We start from the raw sequence: 23384 nt of genomic DNA, 5'->3' as shown, positions 1-23384 counted from the left end.
TGGCATTCATAAGTTTAACACGCATGGTTTCCTCGAGCTCTTCAAATGTCTGACAGTGGGGACTTACCGGCCTAACAAGCACAATCTTTCTAAGCACATAACTCTTGCAAGTCAAATAAACTAAAGTTATACGTGTCATAAAATAAGTTTTCTCAAGTACTGTAACTCTTTTTACAGCCTGACTCCCAGTCCTTAAACCTTTCATCTTAAAAATCTCAAGTCAGAAATCAGTACTCATTCAAAATTGAAATCACAAGACCCTTTTTCTTTAGATTGTTTAATATGCCCCCCTGTTCTTTTAAGTGTTATACATATACAGAGATTATCCCAGTGATGACAAAGATTTCATCCTATATTTAAGCGTTAATATTATGATTTACTTCATATCTGCCTTCATCTTTTGAAACCTTCATCATCTCCGGCAGGCTCCGGGGCCATTGTATGGTGTTTCACAGTCAGATTCAAGAGCAGAATGCACGGATGGCCACATCATATTCCAGAGTGATTGTTCCAGAGCCGTTGCTGAATACACTGTAGTTCTTTCTGCTGTGTCACCCGGGTCCCTTGAGCCTCGTAGCTGAAATTTCGTCTCGCCACATAGCAAACACAGATCCTCTGTGTTTCTTTCACATTTCTGTTGTAATCAGTTTCTGTAGTCCCTTTCACCATCTCTCCCCCGACCTGGGTCAGTGGACTTTCGTACCCCTGGTGCAGGTCGTACACAGTTTCCTCTGCCACTCGCTTGGACGCGACTCCTCTTGTTAACCGCATGAATGAATTCCGAACGCTTTTCTGCGCTTTTCCTGTCAGACTCTCAGCCACATGCCTGGAGTCCTTTTGCAAACACATCGCACTTCCCCATTCGGTAGCGCGAGGATACCAACTGACACAAACCTGAGCAAACTCGTTTTGAGCAAAAGAACGGATTTATCCTCACATTCGGTCTCCCAGGGGTGCTTCTGTCTCTTCGGAGCCTCAGGTATGGCTCCATACGGGCGCTCACACGACATCACTCCCCCTGACTCTGCTGCCTTCTTGGGCAGGTGACGATGGAGTGGCCACTGGCAGTTCAGGCTCTACCTTCATCTCCTCCCGGGTTGTGCTTTGTTCGTCTCAGCATCTCCTGTGTGGTCACGCAAGTTGGGGGACTGTGTTTTAGGCCAAGTGAAAGAGATCATCCCAGCACTTCACAGCTGTTAAGACGTGTACAGAGAACGTGAATGTCTAAGAGGGGCCCAGAAGAGCCAGCATGTAGCCCACATTCCCTTGTGAGGGTGGCATTGTTATCGCAGGGCGTCTCCTGGAAGTATTTGGAGTCCGTCTTGGAACTCACCGACTCTGATCTTGGTGGCTCATGGCCACTCACACCCTGAATTTGGGGGAAAGGGCAAGTTCCAAGTAGCCGATTTTACATGTAGCTAGCGTTGCCAGTATCCCGAAGGATCCAGAAGTGAAGGAGGCGTGACTGGTTCTCCAGGCGCAGGGACAGCTGGTTTCTGGCAGAAAGAATGCTCTTGCTCAGCCGGGGCTTCCCTCGGTGTCCCTGCCCCTTCATCCTCGTCACTGGTTTCCCCATTCCCACCTACCCCGGCTTCTCCCCATCTGGGCCGGCTCAGCCAGGGTAACCCCGTGATGCTCCGGGCACCAGCGTGAGAACAATCTCGTGTACAGTCAGCGCCACACTCGCCTCCAGAATAACAGCTTGGCGTTGAAAGGCCATACGTGAGGAGCGGGTACAAATTCAGAGCAGAATCTCTGGGGCTTGGATTTATGGGCGTCTGTTCCTAACTTCCCTCCTTCCTCCTTGCCAGCCACCCTACCCTCCTCAATCCTCCTTCTTCCCTGGATTATAGGAAATCTTAGATATATTACACTGGTAACTCCAGAGAACAGATGCAATTAAAGACTCATGTGATTTCTCACCACCACCCCCCCCCCCACACACACACACACACTCGTGAGAGTAGATTGGGGTCCTTTTCCATCTGTTAGGTCACGCTTTCTGCCATAGAGCTTCACATAGGTAGCCAGCCTAGTGGTATCATCCACGTGTCACCCATAAGGAAACTGAGGCACAGGAGTTGTGACTTGTCTAAGAATGAGCTGGGGGAGGGGGCTGAACTCAGAGTCCCTAGCTGGTGGCAACTTTTCGTCAGAGCTTGTCCTGTCTCGCTGAACATGAGTTCAGTCTAGAGGGGTTAATAGGCGTGTACCGTGTGCCTGGAGGTGGAGGGGACAGACTCACTCTGCAGGCGGAGGCAGGGAGTGAGGAGGCCTTTGCGGTGAGGCCCTCCAAGCCCGCGCTTCCTCCTGAGAAAGTGAGCCGCGCCACACTCCGACATGCACTGAAAGTTGACGTAATGGAAAGCCATTCGGCGTCCCAGTAAAGAGGTAGCTCTGGAGTCACAAACGTCTGGATCCAGGTTCTGTGCCTCCTTTTACTGGCTGGCTGGTCGGTCTAGGGCAGCGTTGCCTTTCTTACCTGTCTAAGCCTCAGTCTCTCCACCTGTGCGATAGAAAAACAGTAATACTTACCTTGTTCCAGTAGATCAAGTAGATGGGGTTTCATTTCTGTCGGAAGCTTACTTGGTGGAGCACTCGACTTCTCACTCCCGTGAGTTTACATCCACAAGTGTTTACCGAGCACCTTCTGTGTGCCTGCCACCCTGCAAGCAAACAGAGGAGAAGGTGCAGCAGGCTTGGTTGGGAGGGAGGTGGGCCTTGTAGATGCAAGGACTAGGGGAGGCCTTTCTGAGGAGGTAACACGCGAGATGAGAAGGAGGCAGGAGCCAGTGTCCAGAAAGAGGGAAAACAAATGTAGGGTCTTGAACACAAGAACCCTGTTGGCCTAGAAGGAACAGGAACCCACGCGGCCAGAGCCAGCGGGCGATGGAGAGGTGGGCACAAAGCCAGACTGGAGAGGGAGGCCGGATCAGAGGGTCTTGAGCAGCAGAGTAAGGAGTTGGGACTTTCAGTGCCTGAGAAGCCCCTGCTCTCAGGTATTAGGCAGTGGAGCCATAGGATATGCTCCTGTTTCGGAAGGATCGTCCTGCCTGCTGTGAGGGAAACATTGTTAGGGAGAAGCAGGCCTGGCGGCCTCTTTGCAGTAACCCAGGGGGTGCTGAGAGCCGCCGGAAGGGCACAGCGGCAGGAGAGGCGGAGGGCTGTGTGCACGGGGATACATTTTGCAGGGAGACGTGGCAGGACCGGGTGATGGGTTGAAAGTCTTGCTGGTGGTGGGAGACGGTGATGAGGAGGAGGAAGAACAGTTGCTTGGAGACTTGATTTGAGCGGTAGGCGTGGTCTCAGTGGATTTGTGGGTTGGGAAGTAAACTCTTTCAGATATGTCCTGGGATGCTTTTAGAGGTACAGCTGCTAATGGAGTTGACAGGCTTCTGCCGACTGCCGTGGCTTTCCTTCCCTTGGCATTTCACTTCGGGAGTGGAGTCCAGAGAATTCGGACTGCAGCCTGTCTTCCCACTGTCACCCCAGGGAGCATGCTGCTCTGGACTCTCCCTGTCCTGCTTCCAGCAATAGTCCCCACACCTGTCACTCTTCCTCCGCTGCCGGGTAACCATCGGCTTCTACAGAGTTCCCGAGATAAAGTTGAGGGGGGCGGCAGGTGGGTGGGTCAGCCACCTCTGCTCCGGAGAGCGTTTGGCGGGAAGGTTTGTTTCAGCCATTTCACCCATCTGCCCATCCAGAAGAGCAAGGATAAAAAAGGTGGTGCCCTTGAGATGAGTCACATTAGGGGCACAAGAACTTTGCCTGGGGTCTTAGGACACAGGGACCCTTTGGGGACGGTATGCACTTGGCCACATTGTTGGCTTGAGCTGACGCAACGTGAGGCTTTTGTGCTCAGGATGTGTTTGTCTCGGCAGCTGGGATGACAGCAGCTCCGTCAGCAGTGGCATCAGCGACACCATAGACAACCTCAGCACCGATGACATCAACACCAGCTCCTCCATCAGTTCCTATGCCAACACACCTGCCTCCTCTCGCAAAAACCTCGATGTGCAGGTAAGGAACAGGCTCCCCCAAAGGCCCCTGCCAGCAGGGAGCCTCGCGCTTGTGGACCAAGGGGGCCATGTGGGGTGAGCAGAATGCCCAGGTCCGTGAGATGAGGCCTGATCCGCTCAGTGCCCGTGCACTCATTTCTCCACCTGCAAAAGAAAGGGGCTCAGGTAATGGGGCACCAGAAACAGAAGTGGAGACGCCTCACCGTTGTCTCTGTAGGCCTTGATAAAACCGTATTTCCTTCCTGAACCTTAGTTTCAGAATCGTCTTGTTGTTGTTGTTGTTGTTGTTGTTTTAAAGAGGATGCTGGACTCAGTTGGTCATTCTGAACCTGGAGTGTGTCCCCTCCTGGGCCCCGGGAGCCACTGCCGTCCAGGGCACATGCTGGTCTCTGTAGAGTAATGAGGTGGGAGCAGACACTGACAGTCCTGGTCTGGAAGACCAGCCTGTCCTGCCCAGAGGTTGGCAACCGTCAATCTGTAGGTCACACCCTCCTGCTGGTGGGTTTTCTTTGCTTTATGGTATCATTCTCTTTTTAAAATTGCATCATTTCACCTGAAAAATGAGATTCTGGCTTCTCCTCAAAAATCGGAAGCTCTTGCTCTCTTGAACCTGTGTTCTCCGCATGGCAACAGTCAACAGGTGTCCAAGTGTCCCCACCCTTCAGACACCTGTCCCTGTGTGCCACAGTTGCCACTGGCCAGCTGCGCCCTTCAGTGTACCTGCCAGATGCCCAGGTGGTTAGTTTTCAACCCCTCCTTGGAAACTCTGAGATTGTATTCCCCGGATACCGTACCACCTTATATTTGCTTCCAAAGTAGCTTCATGTGGGCACGTTCACTTCCTTCACAGCGCTCCTTCGTGGTCAGGGGGACTGGTTCTAGCAAGCCTGTTTTACTAGTGGAAAACTGAGGGGCCCTCCTCATGACCAGCCTCCAAGTTGGGACTGACCAGCACAAGGACTGGTCAACTGTGGTGGCACTGGGACTGGGAACTTTCATGGTGGGTCCCTCCCACCAGTGGGGGCCACTACCTCCAGTGAAACCACGTGAAGGTCTGATTGGGCCAGTCTCCCAGAAGGTTCTCGGGGAGGGCAAAAATGACCCTGCCCCCCTGCCTTCACTCTCTTCCACACTCGTCTCCTTTCTCAGCTCTTTCTCTGCAAGATAGGACCTGCTTTGGAAATTTCTGTGCTTTCAAAGGTATCTGGTTTTTTTTGTTTGTTTTTTTTTTTTTTTGAGGACAGGGCTAAATAAAGAACATGTCAGAGTGTGGGAGTACTTCTGTCCCACAGAAATGTGGACACTGACTGCCTGAGGAAATATATTAGGTGTTAGCTCTGGGATTGCCTGTGACTTTTTGAATTTGCACTTTTGCCAGAATTTCTAATTATTGTTGAGTGAGAGGTGAATTGTGGCGGTTATTAAGGGGAAAAAAGCGTGGGTAGGCACAGAGATGTTGGAGGTGCTGATAATATTCTAGATCTTGATCTCAGTGGTAGTTATAGAAGTATGTTAATTTTATAAAATGCATTCAAGCCGTGTACTTAAGATTGTGCGTTTAGTATATGGATGTTATACTTCTATTTAAAAAGGTGATCTAAATCACCTGAGATTTAAATCACTGCCTAAGAAGCATCACTGATCAGTGATTAGACACAAGTTAGAAACACCCAGCCAGCCTGTGTCCCTGCCACCTACCCCTTGCCAACTGTCACAGTATCTACCTGTTTTCCTTTCCTCATGGACGCTTTTTTTTTTTTCTGAGACTCTTTCTAATTTCAGGGTAACAATAACAACCAAGCTTTTAGACTCTCCTTAGATACTGAGGTGGGGAACCAAGAGAGGAGAGAGAGGGAGAGACAGATAGAGAGGGACGGCCAGGGGTGGAGAAAGAGAGGGAAAGGGGGGAGGGAGGGAGAGATGAGTAAATCAGTAGGTTTCTCTTTTGTTTACTTTTGAGGTAGGATGAGTCTTGCTTTTAAGATGACGTTGAATCAAAGGACAAGGAAGAATCTCCTTGTCCTTTGTTTCCCTCCCGCAAAGCCAAAATAGGCATCTGTTTCCCACGTTGATACAGAGTAAGCCTCTGAGATCTGCAAATGATTTCCTATTTGATATACTCAGGTCTGGTTAATGCCAGGACCTCCTCCTCTTTGACCATCTTTGGCTTTCATCTAGAAAATGTCACCTCAAAAAAGGTTCAAATATTACACAAACATGTCTTTTGATCAGGCTTAGAAAGTTAATTTCAAGGGACGCAAGGGGTTATATTTGTCGTTTTCTTTTCTTTGCTATAAAACTACCTGAGTTTAAAATATTTAAAGAAAAATTAAGCAGGTAGGTCTTGGAATAAAATAAAGGCAGACTTGCACCCATGGTTACTAGGATTCCTGCAGAGGTGGTTTCTCTGGCATCTCTTTGTTCCTGTCCAGGGAGCATCTCCAAATATTTGAATCAGCGTAAATTGCAGCCTCCCCCACTCCTCCCCTCTTACCACTCTGAGGAAAGCTAAGGGCCATTACTCCTCTCTGAGCAGCATCAGGCAACGGGAAGATGCACACTGCCATCATTCCCCAGGGCTCGTTCAGGTTTCTGTCGCAGACTGGTTTCCCCCGATCGAACGGGGAGCACACAGTGTCCCAGGCAAGGCATGGAGAGGCGGGAAGCAGCAGCGGGTCAGTGCGTCCAGCGGGAAAGCAGGCTGAGGACAGGTTGCCCGGCCGGGTTTTCGAATTTGGAAAGCCTCTGAGGAACAGCTAAAAGGAAATACATCCAAGGAACGGGAAGGTTGTTCGGAAGCCTAAGGAGCAGCCTTGTTAGCGGAGCGGATAACAGAGGAGCCGTCCCTGGGAGGTGAAAGTCCCCTTTGTCTCTGAGTGACTGTTCTCCTCGAGGATGTTGAGGGGCACTGAGGGTGCCCTCAGCGGGACGCCTATGCCCAGGTGTCCAGCACTGGGCCTGCGGTCACTGCTGTGCGGCTGGGCAGAGGATCTCCCTGCTTGAGGTTTGACAGCCTCTTGGTAGACGTTCCCCATTTGCACTGGTGAGTCTGGTTGAGCAGCCAAACCAATTGCGGTGTCAGGGAGGAGGAGAAGACTCTGAAGTCAGGGTTGAGCTCCTGCGTCTGTGGCATCCTTGGATAAGCTGATCAGACTCTTCAAGCCTCTGCCTCCTGGTCCATAGCATCACGGTAATTAGACTTGTCTTGAAGGATGAGTGTGGTGGTGGCATGGAAATACTTATCTCAACATGCTCTCTCGGTGTCTAATTCTTGGTAGGTACTCAAGTTTCTTCTTCCTTTTTCTTCTTTCTTTCCTTTCTTCCTTCCTCTGGGTTACCTGTCCCTCTGCCTCCCTCCTCCATTCATGTCAGTAACCAGAATTTGACTGTGTTCTTAATACATTTTGCAATTCATCTTCTGTTGTGCCGCGTTTTATTTTTAGGACGGTGTGTTGGTGGCAGATGGCTTTAACAGACACACACGCATCTCTCCCCCACGTAATCGTCTATCCATTCACGCCCTTGGTCATTCAGTGTTTCCTCTCGGTCTGTGGAAGGTTTCATTCCAGGTGCCAAGGTCCAAAGAGGCCTATGGCACACCGCCTTACATTTTCACTTCCTGTGAAGTTTTTAATAAAATATGCAAGGCGGGGCAGATAATTCCGTGTGAGTTTAGTTTTTGCTGCTCCAGGAAATAAAGTTCTGAATTCCGTGGCAGGGATTCCTGTCCTGTGTGGCCTCAAATGAGCCTGGAGCTCTCTGGATGTTCTCTGGATGTTAGACTGGATTCAGGGATAGGGTTTGGCGAGGAGGAGGGGCGCCCCTTCTGCTCACCTGCTAGGTGCTGCTGTTTGTGACTTTAGGCAGGTTACTTTCCTTCTTCACCCCTGTACTTTCCTGGTCTGTGAAATGTGATAATAGTACAAGGTCAGAGGATTAGATGAACTAATAACGTATGCAGAGGGACACGGTGCCTACCTGGCAAGAGAAATGGCCAGGGATAATGCTGACGTTGCTGATGTTTTCTGGAATTATGGTAGTTGAAGCTCTCAGTTTCTTGATCTGCAGGGGATGTAGGCACGAAGAGGGCAGGGTCCTGGCTTCTAGAGGCTTGTGGCCCCAAAGCCAGGAAGACGAGTACCGTGTTCACCCTAATGTAACACAGAAACGGGAGACATGCTAAAGAAGGACAACCAAGTGCCAGGGATTTTCAGAGGATTTTCAGAGAGTTGCTGACAAAAGAGCCACTGTTTGAGTTCCTCCACACTTAGCTCATCAGGTCTCTAAGACTCCCGTCTGTCGTATCTCCATTTTATACACAGGTCAGAGCCCCAGAGGAGGTAAGCCATGCTCTCAGGGTCACACACAACAAAGGACTGGCAGCACCCAGTATGTGAACTCACGCCATGCCCGTGTTCTCCCCCCCACATCGGGCCATGTGGCCCCCACCTCGCTTCTCAGGCCCACCTGGCTTCCACCCTCTCACTTTCCCCCTGTGATCCCGGAGCGACCTGGGCCCTCAGGGGTGAGCCCTCCAGAATTTCGGGCCTCGTCCCCACCTATGTATGGTTGTTTCCCCGCCTTCCCTCTGGGATGTTGAAGGAGTGAGTGGACTTCCAGGTAGGGGCAGTAGGGAAATCTTCTCAAAATTAGGCGCCATTTGAAATGAGAACAACTGGTGAGGGCATTGAGAGCCAAGAGAAGGGAGCGGCTCTTTGTACATCCCCCTGCAGCTGGCTTGCCGCCCTTTGCTTCTCAGCGCTGAGAACGGAGACACTGGGCCTTCTTCGTTGTATCCCTAGTGGTGCCCCCATACGAGCCAAGAGAGTGTCCCAGGACAGATGCCCGCTATGCAGAGTAGAGCTGGGAAGGCTACCCGCCCTGGACCGAGTTGGGGCTGTGATGGTTGGACGATTGTTCTTTCTAGAGGGGGATTCACACCACAGTCCTGGGTCAAGGTCGCACCCAAGGCTAGGCTGGAGCTGCCCCACGGCTGGAGTTGGGGAACAGCCAACCAGCCAGTATGGAAGGAGAATCTACTGGGTGTAGGTATTGTGTTAGGTGTTGCTAGGCATGCGGAAATGTCTCATGTCCTCGGACCTCTTTTCCGGGAAGGCCGTGTGGCATAGTGGTTAAGAGATGGGCTCTGCGTTTCAGATTCCCTAGAATCCTCGTGTCTCCGCTTTTTCACTGTGTGGTCTTGGGCAATTTTCTTTTCTACTCCGTGCCTCAGTTTTCTTATGTAAAATTGAGAACATGAACTGTAACTTCCTCAGAGATTTTTTTTTTAGCCCAGTGCCCAGCGCATAGTAAGTACTTAATAAATGTTAGTTGTTACTGCTACTGCTTTTGGCATTGCTACAATTTGATTAGGGAAAATAAGGTACGAGAACATGAAAACAATAATACAGTAACCCAGACTGTGGTATGTGCTACATTCTCGGTACTTCCTAGAGTGCATTAGAATGGGTCCGGGGACGTCTGGGTGGCTCAGTTGGTTGGGTGTCCGACTTTGGCTCAGGTCATGATCTCGCGGTCCATGGGTTCGAGCCCCGCGTCGGGCTCTGTGCTGACAGCTCGGGGCCTGGAGCCTCCTTCGGATTCTGTGTCTCCCTTTCTCTCTGCTCCTCCCCTACTCATGCCTGTCTCTCTCTGTCTCTAAGAGATAAATAAATGTTTAAAAAAAAAAAAAAAAGAATGGGTCAGAATGTACTTGAACGTAAACTCCAGGAAATCAAGGACTTGGACTTGTTCTTATTCATTGTAGTAGTCCTAGTCCCTGTAAGTTTGCCTGGCATCTAGTAGCACCCGGTAAATATTTGTGGATTGAATCCTTCCAGAGCCAGTCTCTTTCCTGCCTCGGGGCCTTTGCATGTACTCTTTCCTCTGCCTGGCATCCTCCTCCCTAAACTCTTCTCAGTAAGTTTCTTGTCACTCTTGAGGGCACTTCTTCCAAAAGGCCTTATTACCTGACTGCCATCCCCCACCCTCATCATCATCGTCTAAATTACGTCAACGTACTTCACTCTCATACTCCGTGTCCTTTTTCACGTAAGATTCTTCATAATTCACGACAACTCATTTATTTGTATTTATCCAACCTTTACCTCTTTCACTGGATTGCAAATGCCAGAAGGGCTAGAGATTAGTCTTACCCACAGATCCTCAGACCGTCCATGGTTCCCTGGTTGAGCTCCTGCTCTGTGTTCGGATGTGGGAACACCCTGTCTTGTGTCCCTCGCCACAGGTGAATGGGGGAGCTTCCCACAGTCAGGGAGTGAGCGTCCTGTCCCCCTCCTATTTCTGGTGCCTAGTACCCAGAAGGAACTCAGTATGTGTTTGAGGATGGCGAAACAAGCGAAGCCACACACAGGGTGGCTGTGATGGACGAGAGGAATTTATAAGGGGTGTGGGGTTGCCGGGGGGGGGCCACGGTGCTGACAGGCGATTTAACTGGGGCTGCTTGTCAGTAGTTAGCTTTGTCTCATTCGGCAGTGTGTCTGCAGAGGAAGGCACGGGTACTACTCTGGGAGGAAAGGCATTAGGCCAGATTCTTACCAGGTAATCATTCTCATTTCCTACCCTGCTGGCATTGCCCACCATTGGTATTTGAGTATAGCACACACAGGACGTGTAACTCAGGGTGGCCACCTTAAAGCGTTGCTAACTCCCATCCCCATTCTCTGCACTGTTTCTCCCCCCTGGCATCCCCCCCAACTGGCCCCAGCCCCCTAGGGAGGCCCCCAAAGCATTCTGGTTAGCTTTGCGCTTTTTCACCGCAGTGAATCATTAACATCACACTTCTGTCCCCTCCTGGGTTCCATGGCCAGCAGGTCAGGGCTCTTCCAAAGAAAGCTGGCTAATTATATCCCTTGTCTGAACAAAATCCCACAAGAGGAGCAAAGCGGTGGCATATAAATGGAGCCGGGTGGGAGCGGGCACCTCTGACTAGCACGGGCAGGGGGTTGGGGGGAGTGGCTTTTGAGGATTTGTTTCCTCCCAGCCCCTCTCTCTCCCTGATCCGTGTGGAACTTGCAGCCACCCTCGCTTGCTCGGGCTGTGTGTTAGACTGTGGTGCTGTGCTGTATTCAAAGACTGCTGCCAGTGGAGTGATAGGAAGATGGCAGAACAAAGGGAAACAGGCCAGGAGGCTGGATGCTGGATGAAGATTGGTCTCCGGAGTTAGAAGCCAGGTGGCAGAGAGTTGGCTGAATTCTCCCCACGTCTCCATCTGCTCATGGTTCTCCTCCGTGGGGCTCTGTCCCCCTTAATCCCCTTTCCCCTCCTACTCTCCCTCCGTATTCCCTTCTTGGACATAGTTATATCCTCTACTTTCCTTGAACCAAAACAGGCTTTCTAGCGAGATAACCAGACTGCAGAGGCCCAAACATTTTCAAGTATTTACCTCTCATCGTATTGGCATTTTTACTCTGGGCTGAGGGGCTCCTGGCCTGGCATTTGGGAAGGACTGATTCAGAGTCTCATCCACAGACCGACGCTGAGAAGCACTCACAGGTGGAGAGGGGTTCCCTGTGGTCGGGCGATGATGTCAAGAAGTCAGACGGAGGGTCAGACAGCGGCATAAAGATGGAGCCAGGGTCTAAGTGGAGGCGGAATCCCTCGGACGTGTCTGACGAGTCTGACAAAAGCACGTCTGGCAAGAAGAATTCTGTCATCTCCCAGACGGGCTCGTGGCGACGAGGCATGACGGCTCAGGTGGGCATCACCATGCCCAGGACGAAGGCGGCTGCCCCGGCAGGCACGCTCAAGACCCCAGGCACTGGTGAGTAAGAGGTTGTGCCGTCTCACCTCTGCACTTGTCGGTCTGAAAACCAAAACCGCAGTTTCTCTAGCGAGAACTTGACCTTGTTTGTAAGTCCCCATAAATGCTCAGGTATTTCTTCTTAGAGTTTAGACTCTGCTATTAACCAGCTTTCAGAAAGGTTCACATCTCTACCTTTTTCTAAGCGGAAATACGTAAGTGTGCAAGCCTCAAGCTCCAAAGGTGGTCCTGCTGCTGAGACATGTTGATTTGGTTTCACCATGTGCTAGGGAAGAGCCAACATGCCCCAGTGCAGGCTTTTCAAGGGCACGTGTTGACGAGCTGTCTCCATGTCGAGTTAATGTTGTCCGTGATTTAGGGATGTGTGTAAACAAAGCTGGTGTTTTTGCAGGAAGGCAGAGGGTGCTGTTAGGGACAGCATCTTAATGGACAGAGAAGGAGAGGTCAGGAAGGGGCAGGATCTCTTTCCCAGACGTATCAGTGATTGGCTGGCTTTGCTTTGTTCTGGGTAAATTTAGACCGCTTTTGCGAAGGAATGAAACCATTGACATCTCCGAGAAGGCTCACGGTGACAGTGGTAGGCTCGATTATCTTTATAAAAAGCTCTTTCCTTTGCCTCCCAAGGCTACTGCTTTCCCCAAGGAAAAAGTGAACCAGTTCTTTGGAGGAGGGGAGGGCTTTTAACAAAAGGAGTCGTACAAGCTGGCTTCTCGGTTTGCAAGCTAACCTTGCTGCTCTCTCTCTTAGGAAAGACAGACGATGCAAAGGTGTCTGAGAAAGGAAGGCTGTCTCCCAAAGCCTCCCAGGTGAAGCGGTCCCCATCCGACGCAGGCCGCAGCAGTGGTGATGAGTCCAAGAAGTCCCTCTCGGGCAGCTCCAGGACGCCCACTGCCAATGCCAACAGCTTTGGGTTCAAGAAGCAGAGCGGCTCGGCCGCTGGTCTGGCCATGATCACAGCCAGTGGTGCTACCGTCACCAGCAGGTCGGCCACGCTGGGCAAGATCCCAAAGTCGTCTGCGCTCGTCGGTCGGTCTACCGGCCGGAAGACGAGCATGGATGGGGCTCAGAATCAGGACGATGGGTATCTGGCTCTCAGCTCCCGGACGAACTTGCAGTACCGGAGTTTGCCCAGGCCCAGTAAGTCCGCCAGCCGGAACGGGGCTGGGAACAGGTCTAGCACCAGCAGCATAGATTCCAACATCAGCAGCAAGTCCGCAGGCCTGCCTGTGCCCAAGCTGAGGGAGCCTTCCAAAACGGCCCTGGGCAGTTCTCTGCCGGGTCTGGTCAACCAGACGGATAAGGAGAAAGGCATCTCGTCCGACAACGAGAGTGTGGCTTCCTGTAACTCTGTGAAAGTGAACCCAGCATCCCAGCCTATGTCCAGTGCGGCTCAGGCTGCTCTCCAGCCAGGGGCCAAGTACCCCGATGTGGCCTCTCCCACGCTCCGCAGGTAAGGGGGTAGACGGCACTGAGCAGAACTGGAGTACATGGAATGGCCTCCTGAATGAATAATTTTTTTGTGCCTTGGTGAAAAGAGCTTCTGTTTTTCTCCACTTCTGTTTGGTTGGATCCTGCCAGCGGTTTTGCAGTCAGCTGGTTATTTATATTTTCCCATATTGGGATGAAAAACCTGAGTCAGCATCCTGGGTTTGAATCCTGGGTCCACCTTAAGTAGCCACCATGTATCCTTTCTTAACCATTTGCTTCAGTTTGCTCATCTGTAAAATGGAACACCTACCCGAGAGTGCTTGCGAAGATTAACCTGTGTAGCCATATCTGGCCCATGGGAAGTACACAGTCAAAGCTGGCTACTGTCCGAGATGAGATCTTAATATACCCCTAGACCCGAGTGGGTACAGAGGGGAAGGCAGAGGGCTTTTTTACCCCCTTGTCTTACTAGTTCTCTGGGTGAGATTCTTCATCATTATGCCAGACTGTGATCTCAGCCAGATCCTTCTCTCAAATAGCCCGGTATATCCCCCACCTACTTTTTTTCATACTGCATGCTTAATTCCAAATTTGTCTCTGAAATTTGAGCTTCCTTTAAAAAAAAGAAAGAAAGAAAAAAAAACTTTTAAAGCAGAAGTGTTTCTGAAAAAGAGAAATTAATTTCTTATTACCTCAAAAAGACATTCTCCCTAATTTCCACACCGAATGGAAATTCTCGTGTGAAAATACTATTATTTTTTAAACAGGTCCTTTTAAATTTAGACAAGTTCTATTTGTTTATATTGCCTCGTTATAATGGCTACTGGACCGTCCTCAAACTGCAGCCGCATAGGGCAGAACTCATCTTCCCTGGAAATGTCTTATCACAGGAAAGTGTAGAAGACCCAAGAATAAAAAATTAAGTCGCGAAAAATAAAAACTATGCGCACATGTATGTATTTGGGGGCGAATAGGAATGTTTGAAAAGACTTCAGAAGAAGCCTGCCATGTGAAAGGTATAATGAAGCAGTTCACTGGTCTTTGTCTGGACTTGATTATTAGAATTTCAGTAATGATTAATTTTTCAGGGGAAGGTCCTCTTGAGCTGCTCTTTGTTGTTTTAGCAGATTGCCTTGTAAATGAAAGTTTTCTCTGTTTCTTGCCTCAAGTGTTATATGTAATATTCACTCTCTGGTATTATAGATTTCCTTTAGTAACTACAAAGGTATTTTACTAGACCCTTAGGCTACTGTAATAGAATACTGGAAAATGCATGCAGATTCTTCGGCTCTAGATCAACTAACTTTCAGCCAATGCCTGTTAATTACATTTTTCCTAAATCATTAAGAAGTGTTCTCAATTCTCTCTTTGTGCATCAGTATGGAGAGGAGAAACCTTAGATGAAGCGATAAGCTCTCTTCAAATGATTTGAAGGACTAGCAGACAAAAAGTTGGGCTTCCTCTCTGTAGCGGAGAATTAGGGGCAATGAGTAAAAGGGAAAAAGGTAGATCAGACTTCAGTTTTCTAGTGGTTGGGAAGTGCTTGACAATGGAGGGTGTTACCCTTTGAAGTCGTGAGGTTCCTGTTACTGGAAGTATGTAAGCATTCTAAAGCCAAGATTCCTTGAGCAAGAGGCTGTTTCATTCTCTGATTGTCATCAGGCAAAAGTGTTTTCTAATCTGTCACCAGATACCCAAGTGAGCATTGATTATGTGTGTGGATGTTTGTTTTTACAATAACTGGGATTTCTAAGGACTCTTCTGGAGAGAACAGAGATCGGGATCATACCATTGAGTAGCTGGCTGAAAGGCAACCTGCCCGTCATAACACATAGTAGTTTCATCCCTTTGCAGAGATGCACATTCCGCAAGGATTTCGGTGGACGGAATTATTTGTGTTACTAGAGCACATACCCGCCCTTTGACTTGAAGACAGTTCTTCCGCTCTTACTGGAGAGCCCTGTTGCCAAAGGGAGAGACATACGTGCCGTTTCCTGTTTTGGGGCAGCACATTTTTGGTCACGGGCAGGGGGATGACTTGGAACGACATTTCTGTCCCAAAGACCCAATGTGTCTGGTCTAACATCTTGTGACCCCAGCAAGATCTCTCTCTAGATCCCTGGGTAGGACTAGCCACCCAGCTTTCAGACCGGGTGTTCACGTGAGCGTAAATCTCTGAAGGCCCCATCCAGACCTAGACTCATGTTCTTGACTGTTCATGTTGTCCTTAGACGCCAAAGCACCCGAGTCCCTTGGAACAGAGCTGTCATAAACTGAGCACCTGCTTTGTCCCTGGGGTCTCGGATACAAAGATGATTTTGGTAGCTCTTTTCCCTCTAGATGTTTCCTGGGCCAGGCAGTTTCCCAGCTACTCCATTTATGGAAATAGAGGGAAGTAAGATCCGGGGCCACCATGGCTAGGCCTATTAGAAATTATTCTGCATTGCCCTTGGGGTCTCAGCTGCAGCTTAGCACTTGAAGCTGGAGCCTTGTGATGGCCAGTATCCAGGCCCGCTGCGTGGCGGCCTTTCCCAACGGAGCACCGTTTCAGTGGCGATGACCGTGCCCCTCCCCAGGATTCCCACCGCTCCCCTACCTGTGCCCCACCCTCCTTTAACTGCTCGGCGCCCCTTGGTGCTGGGTGTCCGACCCGCACAACCCTTTGTCTCTTCACAGACTCTTTGGTGGGAAGCCGACCAAGCAAGTGCCCATTGCCACAGCTGAAACCATGAAAAACTCGGTGGTGATCTCCAATCCTCACGCCCCCTCCACCCAGCAAGGTAACTTAGAGTCCCCCTCAGGCAGCGGCGCCCTGAGCAGCGGGAGCAGCAGCCCTCTCTACAGTAAGAATGTGGATAGCAACCAGTCTCCTCTAGCCTCCAGCCCCAGCTCAGGCCACTCGGGCCCCTCCAACAGCCTCACCTGGGGCACCAATGCCAGCAGCTCCTCGGCGGTCAGCAAGGACGGCCCGGGCTTCCAGTCCGTCAGCAGCCTCCACACCAGCTGCGAGTCCATTGACGTCTCCCTGGGCAGCGGAGGGGGCCTGAGTCACAATTCCTCCACGGGCCTCATCGCCCCCTCTAAAGACGACTCCCTGACCCCCTTCGTCAGAACCAACAGTGTAAAGACCACACTGTCGGAAAGGTGAGTGCCGTGCACCTGTGTCTCTCAGAAGGACACCCTTCCAGCAGTCCACGGGTTATGTTAGGAGTCCCGAGTGTCCATTCCCCTTTGCCTGGAAGGCTGCGCTCTTTCTAACCGCTGCTGTCTTTCCATGGGGAAGCCCGTTTGGGATGGAAATAAGCTCGGTTCTGCTTCCCGTCATCTTTTCCCGCGTGATTATCCTCCGTGCTTGGAGGTGCTGGAAGTCTCTTGGGGGCAGGTTTCACGCTTCCGTTTGAAATGGCATTCCGCCTTTGAGGTCCTTCCTTTTTATTCTGTTCGCTCACCAGCTGCTTGTTTGCACCCCCACCTCCCCCCCCCCCCCCCCCCCCCCGTGATCATGTAGGCAGAGTAGGTGGCCGGCTGGCCGTGGCGTGGGTGGCAGGAAACTCGAGGTGGCTGGGTGGATTCGGTGGTCATTACGGCAGACACCCTCCTACCGAAGGGTTGCCAGCCTGAGTGGCAAGGCATCAAGAGGCTAAAAGCATCCTCAGCGCTCTGGGTTCTGCTGCAGTGTGGTGTGTGTTAGTCTCTCCACATAGGCAAGAACGCCGGGAACAGCACTGGGAATGAGAAGAATGTTCTAATCGTTGTGTGTGACCACACCTCCCCTTTCTTCCCGTCTAACGTTCCTTCTCTTATTTTCCACCTGCCTGGACTTCTAGCCCTCTCTCTTCCCCTGCCGCTAGCCCTAAGTTCTGCAGAAGTACTCTGCCCAGGAAACAGGACAGGTAATGACATTGTAGACCGGGGACCGCACCGAGCCTCCGGGTCCCTCTGCCCGTCTGTGTCGAGCCAGACGTCTTGTGTGAGGCTGTTGGCCTGAGGCTTCCGCTTGTGTTCGTGGCTCTGGTGCACTCTGTGACCCCAGACATGCCAGTGAGGGTCTGTTCCGCTGTCCGCTAAAGCCCCGGAGGCAGTGGGGTCGGGCTGGCCCCTCTCCCTACCCAGCTTGGGACCTTGGGACCGGGACGGCAGAAGCTCTCACCTGCATCTCAGCCTTCCCGTGGCATGTTCCTGCTTCCCGGCTTCCCACCCTCTCTCCCTCATCTCTCCCCTCTCCCTCCCAGCCCAGAACCGATCTACCACCCACCGTGCGAGCCACTCTTTGCGACCCTCACCTTTGTCTCCCCCACCCCTACTCCCCACACGGCTGGCCCTTTTCCCTGGAAAAGTCCTTTGCTGCCCTTTGGCTGTTGCATCTTGCAGGCTGTTGTGTTCTGTGTGCCCGTTTCCCGTAATGACAACGAAAAAGAATCCGTGGAGTGTTGAGGCTTTACAAACTAAGAGGCTTGTGTGCCCCCAGCTGCCCTGTGGGTGGGCCTCAGAGATGGATACGGACCTTCAATTTGTGGGGGAGCCACAGCTTGGCCAAGCATAATAACCAGATGTTGTTTTATGCTAGGGAAAAAAAAAATAACGAAAACCCTCTTTACCCCGTCAACGGCAAAAACTTTGCTTTTCGTTGGACTCACAGACCAAGCTTTCACACCCTTGTTCTTTGGAAATGCAAATGCCTTGACTTTATCAGCCAGCAAGTTGTAACCTGCCCCAGCTTGGCCGGGGGGGGGGGGGGGGGGGGGGGGGCGCTCAGCTCCCAGATACGCCAAGCTAAGAGGGACCTGGAATTCACTCTGTTACAGATGAATTCCAAATATGCAGACCGCTGGCCTCTTGAAAGCCTCCAGCAAGTCCCTTCTCTCGCTTGGAATCATTGTCAGTGGCATTTAAGGCTGGGCCAGGGTTAGGGGTGCAGGGAAGCTGGCATCTCTCTCCCCGAGAAGCAGTGGTGGTAGGACAAAGGTGGGTGACTGGGCAGCAGGAGGTGTGGGCTCTGCTTCGACGTGGGGTGGCTCCTGAGTTGTGCTGTGAGCCTGTGGAAAAGGAGGAGGAGTCGGAGTTGAGTGGATGCCTCGGGCCTCCTGGTGACTTGGGGGAAGGTACGGACTAGGGTCAGCCAGCCCCAGGATTAGGCTTCTCTTGTTTCCTGTGGATGTGTTGCATGTGCAGCTGGATAAGGGAAAACTCCCCGGTGACGTGAGTCTCTTGCTCCGTATCTTCGGCCCCTCCTCACCTTGCCTGCTTTTCCCTGCGCTTCTCTGAAGTTCTCATTTTTGTTTTAACTCTCCTACAGTGACCCGCACCTTGATAGGAACACTTTGCCTAAAAAAGGACTCAGGTATCTGTGTTTCCTCCTTGCATCCATGCCATCCGGTGTGGCTTTGGGGCTTGGCTGTGTGACTCTCATGGCTGGCGGGGGTTCGGGCTGGGCTGGGGTCCCTGCTTTGGCCACCACAGTGGGGCCTTCTGAACGATGGCTCCCCTGGCACCTCTCATTCCCCTCTCTCCATTTGTTGGCTTTTTTTTTTTTTTTTTTTTTTTTCGCTTGAGCAGAGGCTGTGCTTTTCAGGCTTCCTGTGGTAAAAAACCATCTCACGAAGGACATCCCTGGGCAAGCCCAGAGAGCAGTTACTGCTACTTCTGGGGCCAGTGGGTTTAATCGATGAGCTCTTCTTCACCATGATCATTCTGTTCATGGCTGTCTTCCAAAAGAAAGGACATGACTTACAGCATGTTGGTTTGTTAGCCAGGACAAGGGCAGAGGAGATAACGATTTCCCTCGAATTTGAAAATACTTAACTTTTCGGCCCACAGAAGACTGCCAAAGACACAGGCTTTGCGCTTCCTAAATGTTCTGATCAAAAGGTGTGTCAGTTTTCAGTGCCCAACAAGAAAACATGGCTGTGATTGGCTTTGGTGTAAAGAAAGAAAAGACTGCCAGGAAGGAATGTCCTTCCATTCTTTCTAAGTCATGGCTCCCTTTTGGGTGGGTGTCCTGGTTAAACAAGATGCTGTAAGTTCCCCATTGCTCACACCATCTCCTTCACTGTGCCGACCAGCGGGACCCCAGTTCTAACGCCTGTCCCGTGGTCTTATGGTCGCAGCTGTCACTTCTCCTGCTCCTTAAACATCTTGTTCTTTGTAGCATTTGCTGCACCCTGCACTAAGCATTAAGTGCTTTCGCAAAAAAAATGGAACTTGGAATGAAATGTTTCATTGCTGTCATGTATGTCTGTAGTTAATAACCTGCCGCTCTTAAGGCCGAGAGCTTTTTGAACAGTAATGCGAGGTAGGTATCAATGCTGCCTTTCAGTAGGAGCTCAAGAAAAGCCGATTCTGAGAATCTTAAGAATAAAAGTATTGAAAATTTCCCAAAGGACGTCCTGTGGGAGCAAGTTCAGCACCGTGGCCATAGAGAGGGGGGAGTTGGCAAGGCCTTTTGTGCTTAGCCGTTCTCTTCGTGCCTATGAGGGCTGCTTGTGAGTGCTTCCATGATGGCCACTCTTCATAGGAGTCTGACACTGATGCCCCACTGTTGCCCTAAGAGGAGGCAAGCCCCTCTAAATATGAATATTTTGAAATGATATATGTGTATATATGTTTCTGCAGCAGATCTAATCTATCAAAGTGACGCAGCTCTGGGTTTTTTTTAATTATTTTAAAAATTTTCAGAATAGGGCTACGTGCTAGGCTATCTTCATGCAGTCGATGTGACCTAGAAAGTTGAATGTCTGTCAACCATAGCCAAAACATTAAGGGAGAAACTTTTTTTTTGTCCCCTCCCACTCTGCCTCCCCCTCCTAGCTCCCTCCCTCCCCACACATTCATGTCCGATGCCAAAACACCAACTCTTTTTCTTGAGTCAAGTGAAACCCCTCCGTTGACCTAATCAGTAGTGACCCCATGGTAATCTGTATATAAGTCCAAAGGCACACTGGTCACTGTGCATTTCAGAAATTTGAGATGCTGCCCGCGGGCCTAATGCGAACAGCATGGATTTTGGAATCAGACATACGATGGATTGGAATCTCAGCACGTGATTCGAGGCAGGCCCTCCCCTTCAATGAATATAAAATGGGAATGACAGCATCTGCCTTGCCGGCTGGGTTGGAGGCATTGGCAAGATAATGTCTGTGAAGGCCCCCAGCACATCAGAGGCTTTCAGTAGGCCATGACCAGATACATTTCCTAATAAAGGAGGAGGTGAGCCCGTGACTTCCGTGGAACCCAGTGATTTGGGGTTCCTTTTATGGAGACTTCTCTGATAATCGATTGCAGCAAGGACTGTAAGCATTGGTGTCCTCATGCCTTCCATTACGTGTCTGGTTTCTGATACACGGGGATTCATGGCTACTTGCTTGCGCTCTAGAATGCAGATGCCATGAGCTATCTAATTAAAACGTCCTTGAAGCTCTGACAGCAGCTCATTTTGTTGCTTCAGTCCTGTCAAGGTGGGGGCTTTGAAATGACACTATCATGAATCAACATGCTGCAGATACGCCCAGTGACGGCTCCTTTGAGCATTTACCGGTCTTGCTTTCTTGATGTGTTCCCTCCAAACTGAAAGGAATTACAGTTTTCCCCAAAGGCAGCCAAGTAGCAAAAAAGGTTTGGAGAAACTTCATAAGTTTCAGGATGTGGAGTGATGTGGGTTTTTTTTTTTTAACATCATCTTTGGATCTGTATTTCTTTTTTGTATGTTTATAATCAGCTCCACAGTGTTCATTTTCATAAGCGCTGTTCATAGTTAATCCCAGCCTAATTTCGGTCTGTCCAGGTATACTCCCACCTCCCAGCTTCGCACACAAGAAGACGCAAAAGAATGGTTACGGTCCCACTCTGCAGGAGGCCTACAGGACACCGCTGCCAGTTCCCCTTTTTCCTCTGGCTCCAGTGTAACTTCTCCCTCCGGAACAAGATTCAACTTTTCCCAGCTTGGTGAGTAGCCTCTGATCATTAGCTGCGTTGATCAGTTCCACGGGGCAGAGGTTACTCTTCTGTTGTGAAAGAGGCATGTGGTCACATCTTTCTCCGTGTCTGATCAGCCCTCAGCAATGTGGTTTGATTATAGGAGATTGGTGGCAAAAGAAAGAGGAAAAAATAGAAGAGATTTTGGTACTCTAGTCAGTAATTCATTTACGTGTTTGATGTAAGTAGGGTAGTAGCAAAGAGCAAATCGTTCCGTTTTTGAGAAGAATGTATTCCATTTCTAAGACCTCTGAAGATGTAAGTTTCTATCTGAAGAAATAGTAGCATACCCCATGTTTGGTCATCTGTATTGCTCTGTTAAGCTGGAAAATAAAGATCAGGTTTTGAGTGAACAACTATTCTTGGAAATGCCTACCACTGACATAATGCTTTGACTGGCACAGTGGGGAGAGGAAAAGAATTTGTAACACAGTCCCTGATGACATGTTAATGGATTCTTTTTTAGAGGAACAAACACACCCACACAGACTCATAAATAGGGTAAAAGAGAACAACCCAAAGCTTTATATGAAACCATGTAATAAAAACTGAATATGATCAGGTAGCAAGTATTAGAAAAAGAGAAGATCAGTCCTGGCTAGAATCACTGGGAAGGGGGGCACCTGGGCGGCTCAGTTGGTTAAGCGTCCAACTCTTGCTTTCGGTTCAGGTTATGATCTCGTGGTTCACGGGATCAAGGCCTGTGTCAGGCTCTGCGATGACAGCACGGAGTCTGCTTCGGATTTTCTCTCTCCCCCTCTCTCTCTGCCCCTCCCCCACCCAAAATAAATCAGTAAACATTCCTTAAAAAATGATTGGAAGGATGGGAGCTCACTCTTCAAAGACTGATGGGGGGGAATCATCTTGCTCAATCTCATCTCACTCTTCAGAGGGCAGCCTTTTCTGCATATTGTGAATAATAGACACGGAATCTTTTTTTTTAATATTTATTTATTTTGGGGAGAACAAACGTGGGGGAGGGGCAGAAAGAGAGGGGGACAGAGGATCCGAAGCAGGCTCTGCGTTGACAGGCTGACAGCAGCGAGTCCTGTGTGGAGCTTGAACTCCCGAAATGCGAGATCATGACCTGAGCCAAAGTCAGATGCTCACCTGACTGAGCCACCCAGGTGCCCCAAAACACAGAATCTTTAAAGGACAGGTGTGGCTTGTAATCAAGTGAGGCTTGACTTTTCATTTTTAATTAACTGTGAATGGATACTTTGGAAATACTGTACTTTACTGAAATGGAAAAGGACTTTAATTTTAAAAGCTCGTTTGAGCCAAGGTGGATGTACCCCTTCGCACTGAAGCTCTTTTAGGCACCCTTACCAAGTGGGCCCCGTTGGAGGCAGTGAGACCTGTGTTCATATTGTTCCTTCCCGGAGTAACTCTTTGAGGCAAGAGTTTCTTGTCATGCACAAATGCTTCCCGTCTGATCAAAAGCCTGGTTGGACTATTTTGGGCTTTGGCTGTAGAGGGAGTTGTTCCAGATGAGCCCAGGGAGTAATTAGCTCATGCCTGGAAGGTGACACCAGCTTGTCCGAACGTGCCAAATTGGAAAGCTGAAGCCCAGAGCCTTGCTTTGGAACTGACCCACCTTTCCTCCCTTATTTTTAGCTCTCAGTTTGTTATTCAGATGCTGGTGTGACTACCTTCTAGAAAACAGACAAGGGAGGGAAGTTGGCATGGACAGATGTGGCTGATACCAATCAGTCCCCTCACCGTCCCCATCCAGGATTTGCACAGAGACGTGAACTTCCAACCTTTCAGTTCCTTTCCTTTTATTCCAGCAAGTCCCACCACTGTTACCCAGATGAGCTTGTCCAACCCAACCATGCTGAGGACCCACAGCCTCTCCAATGCCGATGGGCAGTATGACCCGTACACTGACAGCCGATTCCGGAATAGCTCCATGTCCCTGGATGAGAAGAGCAGAACCATGAGCCGCTCGGGGTCATTCCGGGATGGGTTTGAAGAAGGTAAGCAAGGAGGTTTACCATCTGAGGTTATGCAGTGTGGTTAATTGGCCCTCCACACCAAGTTCATGACCTGAGAGCCCACCTCTAAGGGTTTGCAGCCAGCTATCTCACTCACTCTGGGGGTTGGGGCTGGGGAGCTCTGAATAGCAGGGTCTGGCTCTTCATTGACCTCGCAGACTTCAGGGAAGAGGCTTCTGAAGAAAC

At 50.2% G+C, this 23384-nt stretch overlaps 1 protein-coding gene across 2 annotated transcripts in view; it reads left to right on the top strand.

The window, feature by feature from the left end:
* Nucleotides 1-23384, top strand: part of NAV2 (neuron navigator 2) — a 394263-nt gene that overhangs the window by 314268 nt on the left and 56611 nt on the right. For both annotated transcript variants that reach the window (XM_053203382.1, XM_053203383.1), the window contains 8 exons: nucleotides 3882-4020; nucleotides 11511-11802; nucleotides 12550-13252; nucleotides 15907-16374; nucleotides 17058-17123; nucleotides 18527-18571; nucleotides 21011-21171; nucleotides 22992-23180. In XM_053203382.1, the coding sequence (XP_053059357.1) occupies nucleotides 3882-4020; nucleotides 11511-11802; nucleotides 12550-13252; nucleotides 15907-16374; nucleotides 17058-17123; nucleotides 18527-18571; nucleotides 21011-21171; nucleotides 22992-23180 (2063 nt within the window). The remainder of the gene's footprint in view (nucleotides 1-3881; nucleotides 4021-11510; nucleotides 11803-12549; nucleotides 13253-15906; nucleotides 16375-17057; nucleotides 17124-18526; nucleotides 18572-21010; nucleotides 21172-22991; nucleotides 23181-23384) is intronic.

Source organism: Acinonyx jubatus, chromosome D1 (genome assembly GCF_027475565.1).
Source record: "Acinonyx jubatus isolate Ajub_Pintada_27869175 chromosome D1, VMU_Ajub_asm_v1.0, whole genome shotgun sequence".
NCBI classification, from domain to species: domain Eukaryota; kingdom Metazoa; phylum Chordata; class Mammalia; order Carnivora; family Felidae; genus Acinonyx; species Acinonyx jubatus.
The sequence above is the reverse complement of the archived record's forward strand: the minus strand, read 5'-3'. Positions and strand labels throughout refer to the sequence as shown.